The 19,073-nt window shown below is 42.2% G+C and overlaps 1 protein-coding gene across 1 annotated transcript in view; it reads right to left on the bottom strand.

Annotated features, from left to right (window-relative positions):
• Positions 1-19,073, bottom strand: part of ULK4 (unc-51 like kinase 4) — a 798,383-nt gene that overhangs the window by 232,846 nt on the left and 546,464 nt on the right. Inside the window, exon 34 of the mRNA XM_040353131.1 lies at positions 17,589-17,687. Coding sequence (XP_040209065.1) covers positions 17,589-17,687 — 99 coding nt within the window. The remainder of the gene's footprint in view (positions 1-17,588; positions 17,688-19,073) is intronic.

Below are 19,073 nucleotides of genomic sequence, written 5' to 3'. Positions count from 1 at the left end.
TAGAAACAGCGCCTGTAAAGCACCTGAAAACTGCCTCCCATTAATTTCAGTGTGACTTTTCATATTGGGGCGGTGTGCTTGCGGGACATTAGGAAAAGCCCTGCAAGCAGCATCTTTGGGGCAGTTTGGGAGTGCTGTATACATTGCTCCCAAAACGCCCTGCCTATTGAAATGAATGGGCAGTGCTTTCAAAAGGCCTGAAAAGGTGCTTCAAAAGCACCGCTTCACGGGCATTTTTTACCCCTTCTTTGGGGTTAAAAGCACCCCGCTAGCAGTCGAAAAGAGGCACAAAACAGTGATAAAGTGCCGCTAAAACGAGCAGTGCTTTACCACTAACGACTGTCACTTTCAGTGTGAAAGCAGCCTGACTATTGTTTACTATAGGATGCCCCAGTTGAAGTACTTGTGTACAAAACATGTCGGGCTTGGTACACCACTCCACTTATTGCCCTTTTTTAAACATATTTTGTATTGTGATCACTTTTAAGTCTTGTTGGTTTTTCAATAAACCCACATTTACCTGCACTGAGCACCTCCTCTTTTTTCCCCTTTCTTTCATGTTGTGGTTGATTGAGTTGCTGTTTGGAGTTTTTTTCCATCATGCCATCCTTCAGTCCTGAAAAGGATTCCTAAATTGGAGGTGACTTCATCATCATCTGAGGACCACAGGGATATCCAGTGAACCCAGAGTCCCTTTGAGGCCGGGATTTCCTTTAAACGAGTTACCATCTGCGATTTATCCAGAGTCTTAATACCAGTTGATGCGAATTGCCATTGGGATTTTAAACGCTCTAACGCTCTGCCTAATAAGTAGATCCACTGGTTCCGGTAAGAGAATTCTCCCTTACTCCTTTGCAAGAAGGCTTATGAGATGACAATTATTGTTACACGTCTGATTTGATTATCACAATCCATAGTCTTTTGAATGGACTTTAAGTGGACTTATTTATTTACCGTATGTCTCACTTTTTGCACATTGAGGCACATCTCACTTTGTGCGATTTGGTCTCTCTTATTTTCAGCGCTACATTTTAATTATAGTTGTATTAGAATTTTGTTCACATTTTGTGCAGCTGTTCTTATTTGGTTTGCATTTTCACCTGTTTTTTTGCACCTTTTGGTTTAGTTTTTGGACTAGCGCAATATTTCCCCTCTTATTCTCATGATTATTGTTTACTATTGTTGTTGCCAATATCAACCTAGTTTTTCTTGTGTTTCCAAACTCGCATCTAACATAAAGCAATCTATTCCATTTCAGGCTACTGGAAAAATATCCTTTTAGTATCTTGTTCAGACATGTATTCTCTGAAGTAAAATGTATCATGTCATTTTTTTCTTTACATCATTAGTTTTGGGTGACAAATGCCAACAATGATTTGTGCTATCTTATTTCTAAAAAGTTCTTCAAAGACAAAGTCCAGCATTCTATTCTATATTAGGCCATACAAAAATATGTTTGCAACAGCTCAGTCAAGCACACATGCAATCTCTAATGCACACCTTGTCTATTACAGTTTTCTAAAATTATACAGTATATACGTAGCAGTTGTTCTAAAGAGCTTTTTAACACAAAAGTAAAGCATTCCATATATAATTCTTTTCAGAATTCAGTGACAAAAAGCATTATTCAGTGTCTCAGTCAGACAGGCAACCTCAACGCATAATTTGTCCTCAGATAAAGCAAGTAAAGCTTGATAAGAATTTAAACATATATCTTAAATTGGTAAGCCGGCACAGTTATAATTAGGACTGAACTTTCAGATTCTTGCATAAGCCAAATCTTGACTGATTCTCTTTAATGTAAAACTGAGAGCTCAATAAGGAGAGTTTTTAAATTAAATTTTGTTTTTCTTTTTATAAAACAAACTTTACAAATGTCCAACATCTTTTGGAACATGTTACATGTTATGCCTTGTACACACGGTCGGACGTTTGACCGTGTAAAAGTCCACCGTGAGTCTGTTGGAAGTCCGACAGAAAGAAAGAGAACAGGTTCTCTATCTAAGATCCGTCGGACTTTCGAAAAAAAAAAAAATCAGATGGAGGCTACACAAATCCGGACTTTCCTAGAAAAAAAGCCTGTCTGACTTTTTTTCTCTGAAAATCTGGCCATGTGTACGAGGCATTACACCCGTATTTAGGGTGTAATATGCAACATGTTCCAGCACATGTTCTCTTACCCCTTGAATGCCCCACTGTGACAGTGGCTATGGGTTCCTCTCCCCTACAACTGCTGTCACATTTAAAATCGAAACAGCTATGTGAATCTCGGCCCACACAGTCACGTCATTTATTCAGTGATCTGTGAATTAATTAAGTTCTGACTCTGCCACCAAGGCAGACAGGCTTATACTTTTAATGGACTGCGAGCGTGCTGATCTATGAGGCTGTAGGCACAGGTATGCCTAGAAACCCTTACATACTAGGAATTGAACTGCTGCTATTAAGGAGAAATTGAAGACAAAAAGGCACTGTGAGTTATCAGGGTACCGCCTAGGCACAGTTAACACTATCATGCCGTGTACACACGATAGTTTTTCGGCATGTAAAAAAACAAAGTTTCTCAGCATGTAGAAATAACTACGTTTTTTCCAACTTCATCATTAAAACAACGTTGCCCACACACGGTCGTTTAAAAAAATGCCCTAGCAAAGCGCGGTGACGTACAACACGTACGACGGCACTATAAAGGGGAAGTTCCATTCGGATGATGTCACCCTTTAGCTGATTTTATGTTAGTAAGCCCAGGTTCACACTGGGTACGATTTGCTTCGTTTTGAAATGCGATTTCACATGTGAACAGGGACGTAAAATACCTTTACAACCCCTTTAAGTAATTTTGCACTTAACTCATTCAATATTGAACCCATATAAGGATAAACATTTCTCAGAATATAGTACTCAAATGCACAGAATTAATTGGTAAATAATTAAAATGCTGCACTATTATATTCTAAAATTTGTCATGTAAATGCCCAAAGTGTTGAAGCATTTTTTGAAAACAGTGCAAGCCTCAGTCAGCTTCATTTGAGTTTGACATACCTGCTATAACTGGTTATGATTCTTCTATCGTATATAACCAGAATGTCATACTGGACAGTCCCATTTCATAAACTATTTGGAAATTGCAATGATGCTCTATGCTGGTTGGCAGAAACAGGGCTAATATGGGAATATGGTACATACAGCTGTCTTCTGTGCTCCAAGGTACGCCTAATTCAAGCAGACTGACAAAAAGAGTATGGCAGCTATCACATAGTTATGCTCTTCATATTAATAATTCTTTTACATATATATTTCTTTTATTTTGTAAAGGCCACTGCATCATTTATAGAATTTGTAACCTTCAGTGTGTAGCTAGAGATATGCTCTGTAGCAAAAAGGAACATCAGGTGTATACCACTTTGTTATGTTAGTTTACTTGTGCTTGTTATTCTGTCTACAAGGATCTGTTATTCTAGCTTGTGTTTAGGGGGCTCTTAAAGAAGGGCAGTTGCCCATTGATTGACTGCTAGGAAGGCAAACTAAATTGCGACCCAGTGTGTCCCCAAAGCACCCCAAGGAGTGCCCATATTGGGTTTCCACTCACCTGTGTAGCTCTGTGTCTTAAAGTGGTTGTAAAGTCAAGGCTTTTTACCTTCATGCAGCAGCCCCTCCAGAAACAAAGACACCACACTCTAATGCCGCGTACACACGATCGGATTTTCCATCAGAAAAACCTTGGATGGTTTTTCCAACGGAATTCCACTCAAGCTTGGCTTGCATACACACGGTCACACAAACTTTCTCTGAACTTTCGCCCTGTCAAGAACGCGTGACGTACAATACTACGACAAGACGAGAAAATTAAGTGCAATGCTTCCGAGCATGCGTCAAAATTGTTTCCGAGCATGTGCCAGAGTTTTACATGTCGGAATTGCTACAGACGATCGGAAGATTTGAGAACCAGCTCTCAATCTTTTGTTGGTGGAAATTCCGACAGAAAAAGTCAGATGGAGCATACACACGGTCTGAATTTCCGTTCAAAAGCTCACATCGGACTTTTGCCGTCGGAATTTTCAATCGTGTGTACAGGGCATTATATCATCAATTACATATCATACATAACCATACTTGATAAACAAAAATAAAAAAAATCTTCATTTGGATTATAAAAATTCAATACAATTTTGCTGAGACCCCCTAGCATTTCTGGCTGTGGCCATCTTGAGTAAGGGCAGATGATTTAGCATTTACTTCCTTGAATCCAACTGCAATTAGCTCAGGCATGCAGACAGGAGGTTGTTCTTAGCTGAGAAAACCCCTCCTCCCCCCTGAACATTCCTGGGATGTATGACATTATTTGCCAAGGCCTGGAAACCAGAAAGTAACTGAAGAAATGTAAAAAATACAGTTTAAATAATGTAAATATGATGTATTTACTAATGCTAGCAGCATAAGGAATAACAATAGTCAATGCTGATTGAGATAATGATGTTCTGCTTTAACCGGTTCCCGACCAGGTCACATCTTTTTACGGGGGCAGAATGGCACCCCTGCGTGAAACCTATATATATATATACACACAGTACAGACCAAAAGTTTGGACACACCTTCTCATTCAAAGAGTTTTCTTTATTTTCATGACTATGAAAATTGTAGATTCACACTGAAGGCATCAAAACTATGAATGAACACATGTGGAATTATACATAACAAAAAAGTGTGTAACAACTGAAAATATATTTCATATTCTAGGTTCTTCAAAGTAGCCACCTTTTGCAGCAGACACATCTCTAGAACTGTTAAAGTGGATGTTCACCCTAAAAACGTTTTTTTTAACATTAGAGCCAGCATAGTAAGGGCATATACTTTCGGCAGTTTTTTTTTTTTTCTCCGTACTTACCTTTTTATTCTGATTTGGTCCAGGGCTTCCGCGTTCTGATGACTCCGGGACTAGGCGTTCCTATCCCTGCCTCAGGGGTCCGATGACTGCGGGACTGGGCGTTCCTATGCTTCCGTTCGATGATTGACGGCTTGTGAAACAGGTGACCTGTCGCCAACGCGCGTCACCAGATTTCCAGAAATAGCCGAGCTGCGAGTCAGCACTATACGGGGCCTGCGCCCGCCGTGTAGAGCTGACTGCGCAGGCGCCGTATAGTGCCGACTCGCAGCTCGGCTATTTCCCGACATCTGGTGACGCGCGTTGTGCGACAGGTCACCTGTTTCACAAGCCGCCAATCATCGAACGGAAGCATAGGAACGCCCAGTCCCGCAGTCATCGGAACCCGGAAGCCCTGGATAAAAACAGAATATAAAGGTATGTATGGCGAAAAAAATAAAAATTACCTGCCGAAATGAAATGTCCTTAGTATGCTGGCTCTGCTAGATGTAATTTAAAAAAAAAAATTGGGGTGAACCTCCGCTTTAAGAGGAGACTGTGTGAATCAGGCCTTCATGGTACAATATCTGCTAGGAAACCACTGTTAAAGAAAGGCAACAAGCAGAAGAGACTTGTTTTGGGCTAAAGAACACAAGGAATGAACATTAGACCAGTGGAAATCTGTGCTTTGGTCTGATGAGTCCAAACTTGAGATCTTTGGTTCCAACCCCTGTGTCTTTGTGCGACGCAGAAAATGTGAACGGATGGACTCTACATGCCTGGTTCCCACCGTGAAGCATGGAGGAGGAGGTGTGATGGTGTGGGGGTGCTTTGCTGGTGACACTGTTGGGGGTTTATTCAAAATTGAAGGCATACTGAACCAGCATGGCTACCACAGCATCTTGCAGCGTCATGCTATTCCATCCGGTTTGCGTTTAGTTGGACCATCATTTATTTTTCAACAGGACAATGACCCCAAACACACCTCCAGGCTGTGTAAGGGCTATTTAACCAAGAAGGAGAGTGATGGGGTGCTGCGCCAGGTGACTACCTCTTGAAGCTCATCAAGAGAATGCCAAGAGTGTGCAAAGCAGTAATCAAAGCAAAAGGTGGCTACTTTGAAGAACCTAGAATATGAAATATATTTTCAGTTGTTTCACACTTTTTTGTTATGTATAATTTCCACATGTGTTAATTCATAGTTTTAATGCCTTCAGTGTGAATCTACAATTTTCATAGTCATGAAAATAAAGAAAACTCTTTAAATGAGAAGGTGTGTCCAAACTTTTGGTCTGTACTGTGTATATATATATATATATATATATATATATATATATATATATATGTATATATATATATGTGGTTCTCTATGAGAGGTGCCAGAGGGCCTGCACACCCACTGCACGGCGGGGGACCAGATGCACGTGGCCGGCAGTCGTATATATATATATATAGGGTTTTGTGCAGGGGTGCGCCTCCTGAACAGAGTGGAGGACCAAGACTAGCCTGGAGAAGCATGGCAGTGTGTTGACAACAGCGGGAGACAGTTAGCGGCCTGTCTGTCATGAGGTGGGAGAGCGCCAATCAGGACTGCGAGCAGCCTGGGACAGAGAAGCATGGCAGTGTGCTGAGGCAGGAGGAGAGGAGGTACAGAGACTCTGATCCGGGACCGTAGGGGGAGAAAATGCCTTCCGAGAGTTGGAACCGAAGAAGGAGAGAGAGAGAGAGAGAAGAAATGTCACCAGCACACCAAGGATCTCCAAAATAATGGGTCCAAAGCTTTATTGAAGATCACATAGTTACAACAGTGTAACAACGTTTCAGAGCCTCAAAGGACCCCTTCATCAGGCATGTGCCACTTAAGAGAGCCAGGACTGGAGAAGGGGAGAGAGAGAGCGCCACCTGAGAGCCGGGACCGCTATAAATGAGCGGAGGTAAACACTGCTCTGTCTACTCACCTTATTAGGAGTTTCTGTATCTCCCCACTCTGGGATGATCATATTGGGAAAAGGGAGAGGTCATGTGATTACTAGGATGGGGAGGGGGGCAAGGCCATGTGATTACTAGGATGAGAGGTAAGGTCATGTCATCACTAGGATGGGGGGGAAAGGTCATGTCATTACTAGGATGGGGGGAAAGGTCATGTCATTACTAGGATGGGGGGCAAGGTCATGTCATTACTAGGATGGGGGGCAAGGTCATGCCATTACTAGGATGGGGGCGAGGTCATGTCATTACTAGGATGGGGACAATGTCACATCATCACTGGGGAGGGGGGGCGAGGTCATGTCTTTCCTAGGATGGGGGTAAGGTCATGTCTTTACTAGGATAGGGGTAAGGTCATGTCATTACTAGGATGGGGGCAAGGTCATGCCATCAGTAGGATGGGCAAATATAGACTTGGGGGCACACCCCAAAAATGCATAACATTAAAGCTGGTGCAACTATAAGACCGGCAAACAGAAGAAAAGATTACAGAACACACATGCAAAAATTATGTTTAAATTATGCAAGGCTACTAAAAAAACACCTGAACATATTCAACAAATAAGCAAAAAATATGGGGGTTTGGTCACAATATATGGCCACATAGTGCTTAAAGCCCACTACTGCGTCAAAGTACCCCATTATCAGTGGGTCATGTCATTACTAGGATGGGGGGAAAGGTCATGTCATTACTAGGATGGGGGCAAGGTCATGTCCTCGCTAAGATGGGGGGCAAGGTCATGTCATTACTAGGATGGGAACAAGGTCAGGGCATCACTAGGATGGTGGGGCGAAGTCATGTCAATTCTAGGATGGGGGGGGGTGAGGTCATGTCATTACTAGGATGGGGGGGCAAGGTCATGTCATTACTAGGATGGGGGGGAAGGGGAAAGGTCAGGTGATTAGTAGGATAGGGGCGAGTTTATGTGATTACTAGGATGGGGGAGGGGCGTGGTCAGGTGATTACTAGGATGGTTTCTACAAAATAATTTGAATTACATTCTTCGCACTCCCCATTACCCATGTATCTAAATAGAATATCATACAAACCACCTCCATAGGCGACCACAGTAGGGTCCAGAACAAGTTAGGCTGAATTCAATGAGGGCATCTCTGAGAAGGCATTTGTAGAAGTTGAATTAAGCCAAATATTAAAAACCTAAATATTTTCTTTGGGCAGCCCTTAGAGGTATACATAAATTTATAGAGTGGAATTGCTGAATTGACCAGGTGCTTCCAATAGTCTAACGTGGGGGCTACCGGGGACTTCTATTTCAGTGTTATGTCTTGCTGAGCATAAAACAAAGGGAGTCCTAATAGAACTCTAAGTAGAGGCCAATGGGTGGACCAGGCCCAATATGCATATATCAATACTCAATGGGAATATGTGCCAAATAAGTTGATGTACTGTGAGGAAGCTGCAGGGAATAACCATGCATAGTTTCTCGCAAACACTGGAAAAGGGGGTTCTGACACTATTCTTAACATTATTGACGGAGGGGAGATGTGTAATATATTGCTGAATATTACTGTTAAAGCAGAACAGAGTAATGCAGTGTGGTTCTCTTATGATCTGGTTGCTATCAGTAACAGCAAAGGTGGTGGTAAACCTGAAAGTGAGTTTTATGTGATGATTGAGACTAAAACATGTGATAAGATGGTTTATTGTTTAACAGTCACAACAGAGATAACAGCGTAGTGAGACTAGCCTCCCTACAGGTACAGAAGGGTAGCTTGGGGAAAGATTTTGCACACATTAAGAAGTGCCAGGGATGGGAATTTATACTTTGAATACCCTATCTGCCCAGAAAGGAAACTTGAATAAAGAGTTGGAATCTTTAAGGCCGCGTACAGACGAGCATACATGTACGATGAAACCGGTCCGCCGGACCGTTTTCACCGTACATGTCTGCCCGGGGATTTCTGTATGGTGGCTGTACTCACCATCATACAGAAATCCGCGAGTAAACAATACGCGGGGCGTATCCGCGCCGCCGCCGCGACGATGACGCGGCGACGTGGGTGGCCCTGCCAGTTAAATGCTTCCACGCATGCGTCGCAGTCATTCGATGCATGCGAGGGATGGCGGGCGCTCGGACATGTACGGTAAGTCTGTACAGACGACCGAACATGTCCGAGCGGGCAGGATTTCAGCGGGCTGTTTTAAAACAAGTCCAGAAATATTTGCCCGCTGGGAAAAGGCCCGGCGGGCCAGTTTCAGCAGACATGTTCGGTCGTCTGTACGGGGCCTAAGAGTGTCACATGACTCGAAAACATCTGAATGGTAAGACAAGTGGTTGACCCTCACTAGGATGTTGCTGCAGTTGTATAAGAATTTTTAGAAATTAAACTGACAGAATAAGATTTTGAGTGGAAATGAGAGAAGTTAGATAAGCTATTCTGTTAAGCGGTTTATTAAATGCAAAAGTAAAAGGGCACCCATATATGGGGCCAGATCCACAGAGAGAGTACGCCGGCGTATCTACTGATACGCCGGCGTACTTTCAAATTTCCCGCATTGTATCTTTAGTTTGAATCCTCAAACCAAGATACAACGGCATCTGGGTTTGTACGGCTTCGTACGCCTTCGGGTCGTAGATGCAATACTTCGGCGTCCGCTGGGTGGAGTTTGCGTCGTTTTCCGCGTCGGGTATGCAAATTAGCTATTTCCAACGATCCACGAACGTACGCACGGCCATCGCATTTTCTTACGTCGTCTCTAGTCTAGCTTTTTCCGGCGTATAGTTAAAGCTGGTATTTTGCGGCGTATAGTTAGACTTGCCATGTTAAGTATGGCCGTCATTCCCGCGTCGAAATTTGATTTTTTTTTTGCGTCCGTGAATAGGGATGGACGTAATTCACGTCTACATTAAAAAAATGACGTTGTTGCAACGTCATTTCGCGCAATGCACGGCGGGAAATTTAGGGACGGCGCATGCGCAGTTCATTCAGTGCAGGGACGCGCTTCATTTAAATGAAACACGCCCCCTACTTGCCGATTTGAATTACGCGCCGAGAGATACACTACGCCGCCGTAACTTACAGCGCAAATTCTTTGTGGATTCAAAGAATAAAAAGTAAGTTACAGCGGCGTAGCGTATCTCACATACGATGCGCCTATCTAATTGTATGTGGATCTGGCCCATAGTGTGCACAAATAGACAAGGTAACTCCGAACAAGATGTGGCGCTGTAAGCACACACATTAAAAATCTTGGTAAAAAGCTTGGTTAAGTCTTTTTAGACCCCTGTACTGTGCAAGTTGGGGGGACAAAAAAATGCCACTTGTTTGAAGAATGAAGTAGAGATCCCCTTGAATAACAAGAAAAAAAGTTGCGTTAGGAAGGAGTTTGTAAATTATGACTACTAAAAGCCCTGTAACCGTTAGGGTAACCGTTAGGGCTCTTTCACGCGAGCGGCCCGTTCAGGTCCGCCTGACAGTTTTTTTTTGCGGACCTGAACGGGCGCTCCGTGCTCCTCTATGGAGCCGCGGATGTCAGCGGTGACATGCCCGCTGACATCCGACCCGCTTCGATCCGCCAAAGTGTGACGGAGGAAAAACCTACTTTTCCATCCGTCTGGCGGATCGGGTGAACACGGACAGACGGTCCGTGTTCATCCGATCCCCCTATAGGGGAGAGCGGAGAAAAGACAGGGCAGTGTGCGGGGACCACCCTGTCACCTGCCGGCTCAGCGGGGATCAACGGAGCGATCCCCGCTGAGCAAGCGGAGGTTCACGGGGCTGATAATTACTGATCCACCCCATGTGAAAGGGGCCTTATTTTGTGTTGGAGCTGAATGTTTTTTTTTTTTTTAAAAGCGGGTGAAGAAAACCTTTAGCCAAAAGTTTGTCTACTGGACTGTATCCTTAACCACTACCCGACGGCCGTACGACTTTATACGGCCGCGGGGTGGTTCTCAATCTCTAACAGGCCGTAAAAACACGGCCTGCGCGCGCATCCAGCGGCGCGGGCGCGTCCGACGGCGGCGCGCGCGTGCTCGCCGCATCGCTGAGATGCCGATGCGAGTGCCTGGCGGCCGTGATGTCCGCCAGGGACTCGCGATCGGCGGCTACAGGGACAAGACGTGGAGCTCTGTGTGTAAACACAGAGCTCCACGTCCTGTCAGGGGAGAGAGGAGACCGATCTGTGTCTCTTGTACATAGGGACACAGATCGGTCACCTCCCCCAGTCACCCCCCTCCACTTACAGTTAGAACACAATTTAGGGTACACATTTAACCCCTTCCTCACCCCCTAGTGTTAACCCCTTCAATGCCAGTCACATTTATACAGTAATTAGTGCATATTTATAGCACTGATCGCTGTATAAATGTGAATGGCGCCAAAAATGGGTCAAAAGTGTCCGATGTGTCCGCCATAACGTCGCAGTCACGAAAAAAATGCTGATCGCCGACATTAGTAGTAAAAAAAAAAAAAAAATAATAATAATAATTCTGTCCCCTATTTTGTAAGCGCAATAACTTTTGCGCAAACCAGACGCTTCTTGCGATTTTTTTTTTTTCCCAAAAAATATGTAGAAGAATACGTATCGCCTAGACTGAGAAAAAAAAAGTTTTTTTAAAAAAAATGGGCTATTTATTATAGCAACAAGTAAAAAATATTGTTTTTTTTTTTCAAAATTGTCGCTCTATTTTTGTTTATAGCGCAAAAAATAAAAACCGCAGAGGCGATCAAATACCACCAAAAGAAAGCTCTATTTGTGGGGAAAAAAGGACGTCAATTTTGTTTGGGAGCCACGTCGCACGACCGCGCAATTGTCAGTTAAAGTGACGCAGTGCCACAAGCTGAAATTTCACCTGGTCAGGAAGGGGTATATGTGCCCAGTAAGGAAGTGGTTAAAAGGGGTTGTAAAGGTTTGTTTTTTATTTTTATTTTCTAAATTGGTTCCTTTAAGCTAGTGCATTTTTGGTTCACTTACCCTTTCCTTCAATTTCCCTTCTAAGACGGACCAGTTCCAGCGGACCGATCCGGTCGTGTGTAGGCCCAAGCAGACAATTGTCCGGCGGATCGGACAGTTTCCAGCAGACCAAAATTGGTTAGCATGCTAACCAATCTGTCTGCTGGAAATCTATCCGTCGGACGTGTTCGGTCGTCTGTACAGACTCACCCGGACACGTCCGACCGACCGCCATCCCCCGCATGCGTCGTACTGAATTGACGCATGCGCAGAAGCTTTAAACTTCAAGGCCGCCCACGTCGCCGCGTCATCGTCACGGCGTATTGTTTACGCGCGGATTTCTGTCTGATGGTGTGTACAACCATCAGACAGAAATCCGTCAGCTGGACGCAGCGGATCTGTCCGCTGGAAACGGTCCGCCGGACCGTTTTCAGAGGATAGATCCGGTCGCGTGTACAAGCCCTAAATGTTTTTTTTTCTTTGTCTGAATTTCTCACTTTCTGTTTCTCCTCAGTAAACTTGCCCCCATCATCCATGGGGATTAGTCAGTCAGAACAGCTTACTGAGGAGGAACAGGAAGTGAGAAATTCAGACAAAGAAAACAAAGAAAAATACATTTAGAAGGGAAATCGAAGGAAAATGTAAGTAAACCAACAATGCACTAGCTTAAAGGAACCTATTTGGAATATAAAAAATTAACCTTTACAACCCCTTTAACTAGTTGAGGAAGGGACACTGGGCATGCTACACATTCCCCAAAAAAACTTCATCACAGGACCCTGGAGTACACAGGTTTGTAGTATATCTAGTACTTCTGCCCTGCTGTCACAACCCCCCTATTCAAACCAAAAATTCTCAGCTCTAATTTATCAAAGGGACTGTGTACACAGAGCAGCTCTAGCAGCTGCTGCTGTAAAAAAAGAAAGAAAAGAAAAAAGCTGCCTGACTTAGTTTGTGAATATTGTGGAGACACAAAATAGAGGAACGGAGACAAAAAAATAAATAAATAAAAATTCCTCTGTTTCACCCCTTATTAACCTTTAGTTTACCATAATCAGCCCTAGTTAAGTCTTCTTCTCCCTTTATCATTTCTGTGCTAATTGTTTGTTCATTTCTATTTTATTTACCATTATTATGTAAACATTTTTGTTTTTATTTTTCCTTTGTTTATTAATTTCTTTAGTGTCACATAAAAAAAAAAAAAAAAAAAAAGATAAAGGATGCTTTAACTATTCCAAACAACAGACCTACAAAACAAAGCGAATCAAGAACCAAGCATTAACATGTAGGACATACAAAAATATTGGCCACCAAGAATGATTCAGACAGTAGTATGAGCTAATTAATAACACACGGTTCTTTAAAAAATTCAAGTTCTAGCATTGTCTTGAAGTCTCACTCATTAAACCACAAAAGCTGACAGCTCTTAGTCTTATTAGTTTATGAAAGCTATTACCACTGATTTCTTTTCATCTGATTTGTATGATCAGTCCTAACTTTACATAAAAGCTTTTCACTTTGAAGGCTCTATTTGCAGCTTAGAGAGTGGACAGAGTTTAATGACTATGAGGGCTTTAACATTTAACTGGACAAGGCCTACTTTTTAATTCTTTTTATTCGGTTTAATTGTATTGCTATAGGTTTATCAAGAACTATTAATTATTCAAGCAGGCCCCATTTGTCTTTTCATTGATTTCCTATGCACGGCTGCCTTAATTATTGATACGTATCCTTGAGAAAACCATCAATAAATGCAACAATGTGGGGTCTTCTTCATAAGATTATGCAATCTGCTTAAACACGTCACCTCTTGAACAGTCAACGTAAAGGATAACAGGAAAATGCTTATTTTTGTCATGCTACCGGGTTCACATAAATGTGACACAGCTAAGATATTCTAAATCTATGCTGTATACGTTACTATGTGTACAGAAAGTAAAATTACAGCATACTAAAAGTAAAACTACAGTATGGGGTTGATTTACTAAAACTGGAGCAGCTCTGCTTAGAAAGCAATCAATTTCCATTTTTTTTGTCAAAGCTTAATTGAACAAGTTAAAATTAGAAGCTGATTGGCTACCGTGCACAGCTGCACCAGGTTTTGCACTTTCCAGTTTTAATGAATCAACCCCTATTTGTCCACCAAGCCCTGTAAAGAAAAAAAAAGGCCATTTCCAAACAAATACAGTGGTCTGTTTTGTGATGCACATTTTCACTGTTCTTTAAATATAATTACCGTATATACTCGAGTATAAGGCGACCTGAATATAAGCCGAGGCACATCATTTTACCACAAAAAAAATGGGAAAACTTATTGACTCGAGTATAAGCCTTGGGTGGGGAATGCAGCACTGATAAAACACTGACGGGGACACACTATTAAAACACTGACGGGGACACACTGATAAAACACTGATGGGGACACACTGATAAGACTAATGGGACACACTGATAAAACACTGACGGGGACACACTGATAAAACACTGACGGGGACACACTGATAAAACACTGCCCCTGATGATGTCAGTTTATGACGAAACGGCCATAGGGCATCACTTTTTTTTGCACTGCGCATGCACGAAACGGCAACCCGGGAAGGGGTTAACAAGGGGACGATCAATGGGTTAACCGTGTTCCCTCTCTGTGTTCTAACTGAAGAGGGGATGGGACTTACTAGGGAAAATGACAGATCACTGTTCATACTTTGTATGAGCACATGATCAGTCATTTCTCCCCTGAAAGAACCGGGTCTGTGTGTTTACACACACAGATCCCGGTTCTTGCTGTGTCACGAGTGATTGCGGGTGCCCGCCGGGCATCACAGGCGCCAGGCACTCAAAGTTGGTTCCGGGGCGGGCAGCGTGCCCCTAGTGGCCACAGGGCAAAGCGACGTAACATAACGTCATTAGACCCAGCCGTGCCATGCTGCCGCAGTAAAGCTGAGGTGGCTGGTCGGCAAGTGGTTAAGAACCATCTTTAGTGTAAAGAAAAACAAGGAGTCCTGGAAGTGGTGGTTTGGCTGCCACATCGCCCTGATCTTATCATCATTAAGTCCGACTGGGATTACATGAAGAGACAGAAGGATTTGAGGCAACCTACCGTATTTGCCTGCGTATAAGATGACTGGGCGTATAAGACGACCTCCTAATTTTCCAGCTAAAATGTTGGTTTTGGGATATACTCGCCGTATAAGACTACCCCCTTCCTACTAGTCATGCCTCGCCTCACGGTGCCACCATTACATGCCAGACTGTGCCACTACATGCCTCACTGTGCCCCACTACATGCCAGACTCACTGTGCCCCATTACATGCCAGACTCACTGTGCCCCATTACATGCCAGACTCACTGTACCCCATTACATGCCAGACTCACTCTGCCCCATTACATGCCAGACTCACTCTGCCCCATTACATGACAGACTCACTCTGCCCCATTACATGCCTCACTGTGCCCCATTACATGCCTCACTGTGCCACTACATGCCAGACTCACTCTGCCCCATTACATGCCTCACTGTGCCCCATTACATGCCTCACTGTCCCATTACATGCCAGACTCACTGTGCCCCATTACATGCCGGATTCGCTGTTCCCTTATGACATGCCTGACTGTGTCTTGACGATCCCTTACATTATCCTAAGACATGCAGAATCGCGGCCGTCCATTTTTCAAAAGCCGCGCCTCCTACTTCTTCTGTTCCGTGATAGGCGGAACACTCAGCTTCCCAGGAGGTACTGTGTTCAGTGTTCGCCTATCACGGAGGCCCTCTCGTCCGATTTTAAGGGGTTAAAAAGTCGTCTTATACGCCGGAAAATACGGTACATCCACAGAAGATATGTGGTTAGTTCTCCAAGATGTCTGGAGCAACCTATCTGCCGAGTTGCTTCAAAAACTGTGTGCAAGTACTGTATACCTAGAGGAACAGATGCTGTTTTGAAGGCAAAGGGTAGCCACACCAAATATTGATTTGATTTGTATTTCTTTTCTGTTCACTTGCTTTCCATTATGTTAATTTATTTAAAAAATAAACTCTTAACATTTCTATGTCTGAAAGCATTCTTAATTTGCAGCATTTTTTTTACACCTGCCTGAAATGTTTGCACAGTGCTGTGTGTGTATATATATATATATATATATTTTTTTTATTTCACTATATGGAATAAGCAGTATACCACCATATTATCCAGCATTAGGTGCATTACAATATGGAATTACAAAGTGATAAAAACATGACCTAAGAAAGTCAGCACGTTTCAAATTTTAAAATAGGACTTTAAGTAAATGTTCAGTTTAACATCCCTAGAAATATACTAATGTAATTTAACTTTTTTCAGTATTCAGCAATTTTGGGTAACAAGTATGAACACAAATCGTTCCCATGTCAAATTCATTTGTCACAGAGTACTACACCTTTGATTAATTTCAACTTGTGATAGGGAAAGCTAAAGGGTCACAAAACCTCAAAGTTTTAATCTCATTTGTAATGCCGTGTCTGCACTAGTCCTGTGTCAAGTGATGATTTAATCAGAAAATAGAAACACGGTCTGATTTTTGACCATATATTGTATAATATCTTGCAAAGACAACTATAATTCAATATTTCTTGCAATTAAAGTATATTATCGAACAATCGCCTTAACATTTATTATAGGACATAAAAATTAACGTCCCCACCCAGACAATATTATAATATATAGGAGTCCTGTCCTTGCACACATAATACTGTAACATCCATATACACATATATATGTAATATTCTTGACTGTGACTCCTAAAATTTTAAATTATGTTACTATTCCACACTGTGCAGCAATACATATATGCATGTTTCAAAATCTACTGTTGATGGTCAATACATTATTGATCTATCATATACACTTGTAGATAATTTTTAGGTTTGTGACACCTGCTCTGCAGAAAGTGGGAACTGGAGTAAGATTTGTAAACCACCAACCCTTATGAGTAGTTGATAAAATGGTCAAGCCTCTTATGCCCCATACACACGATCAGGCATTAGCCTGGCTAAACTCACATCGGAATTCCGAAGGAATTCCATCGGAGTAAAAGAGAACATGTTCTCTATCTAAACTCCAATGGAATTCCTTGGAAAAAGGTCGGATGGACCATACACAAGGTCGTAATTTCCGATGGAAAAAGTCCATCTGACTTTTTCCATCAGAACCCGGTCGTGTGTACGGGGCTTAAGTGAAATAATGTTCCTACAAAGGGTGCTGGTTTAGCATCTATCTGGGGCATAATGTTTATTAGCTGTAATGAACTTTACTGTTTTACTGAAATTACCCTGTCACTATAGGATTGACACTAAAATAAAACCATTCTTAAAACAAGATGCAAAATATTTTCCTTTCTGGTGGTCTGTGATAGAACTGCACTGTGTTGCTGGTTCCTGGCCATTGCATGTATCCAACACTCCCAAGTCAAAAAGATATATGTAACTGAATGTTATTGATCTCTCCTATTAGCTGCCTTGGCTGTCGTGCTGTTTCTATGGCTTCAATATTATCTGTGGCAGAAACGGTCTTCGAACACATATGCATATTACACGTTGTGACTTTAACCTGATTATACTTGCTGTGGATAAGTGACTGAAGTCACTAGGTTTGCCTGATGATCATTTTCAGCAGGAGTCCACATATTTATTTTGGTCTAGTGAGCTTAATTAGAATTGTAAGGTAAATGTACTGAACTTAGTAACCTTTTTATGTTCCATACAATTCAAATGGAGTTAAAAAGCAAGCTACTAAACTGAGATTGTAAAATTAGGTTAAATTCACAATATCAAATAACTAAGATATTACCAGCTGGATGAGCAAACTAATTAGGTCTGTCAGAGGCTTATTGGCCAGCAGAAGGTCTTCAGCTGCATGTGGGTCTCCTCCTTGACCATTCTTCTGTGCCTACATGTACATGAAGAAAGCAATTAGTAAAATGTACTTTTATTTTCAGTACTATAAGAAATATACACAAGTAGCGCATGCAGTACTTTACAAGTGAACAGCAACTAGATCACATAGGTCTACTGTACCATTGGATATGGTGCAGGCAAATGCACTTAATTTTTGATCTTTGTTTGGGGTGTTAACACTGCCAGCCACTGCAGATCGCAAGTGCAGTGTGTTTTGAATGTAGTGATGTATACACGCACAGAGCGTGAGTTTCCCACACAGCGTTTTGCTGTCAAATATCCCTAAAGGAAACTTAAAGGGTAACTCCACTTTCATGGGAAAAAAAATCCTGAATATATATATATATATATATATATATATATATATATATATATATATATATAAAGCATATGCAATTGTGACACAACTCATATTGTAATTGAATGTTATTTAAAAATTCCTTTCCTTTTCAACCACTTGCTGACCAGCCACCACAGTTATACTGCGTCAGGATGGCTCTATTGCGCAAATCGACATACTGGCACTATGCTCCGCGTAATAGTTATAGTGGGTGGGTGCCTGCGGTGCAGCGCTGAAGCTGATGGGCGTGGCTGCAATGTCTGCTGGCCTACCCACGATCGCTCCACAGAGAGGCAGAGCGGAGATCTGCCAGTGTAAACAAAGCAGATCCCCGTTCTGTCAGGGAAGTACAGTGTGATCGTCTGTTCCTAGTGATTAGGAACAGAGATCTCTCTATACTCCCAATCAGTCCACTCCCTCACAGTTAGAAACACCTCCCTAGGACACAAAAATCCATAAAAGACCTGGACAGCCTGTTATGGATTGAAGAGGGACCTGCACATCGTGTATTTACATTTTCTTAAATTTAATGTTGGCTTATGTTTATATTCTACCGTCAGGAAATTAGTCACTGGTTGTTAGGATGCCGGCAGGTGCCAGCTCCTTAACAATGAATGACTCAGCCCTCATAACAGCAGCAGGCAAATGGTAACCAACTTGCACTACATAATCACACTAAAAATCGGATCAAATCGCAGCCGCACTGATATGAACCTAGCCTAACGCCTAATAGTAATTTAATCCAATTAAGTCACAACTTTGTCCAATTAATGATATAAATGTTTTATTTATGTTAGCTTTTTACGTGTGCCTATAAAAATGTTTTTCAACTGGCCATCTGCTGGTACTCTAAGCACAGTCTGTATTAACTCAGCTGAATATTAAATATTTTAACATACATATTGCTACTCTGTTTTCTAGCTCTCACTGGAAACCGAAAATAAAGAAAAAAAATACTTCAGAGGTTTACAGAGTTACAAGCTATAATTTGGGCATATGGAGAATGACCAAAGTATACAGAATATCAAGTTCCCCTAT

Source organism: Rana temporaria, chromosome 5 (assembly GCF_905171775.1).
Source record: "Rana temporaria chromosome 5, aRanTem1.1, whole genome shotgun sequence".
Taxonomy (NCBI): Eukaryota; Metazoa; Chordata; class Amphibia; order Anura; family Ranidae; genus Rana; species Rana temporaria.
This window is presented reverse-complemented; position numbering and strand designations above follow the sequence as displayed.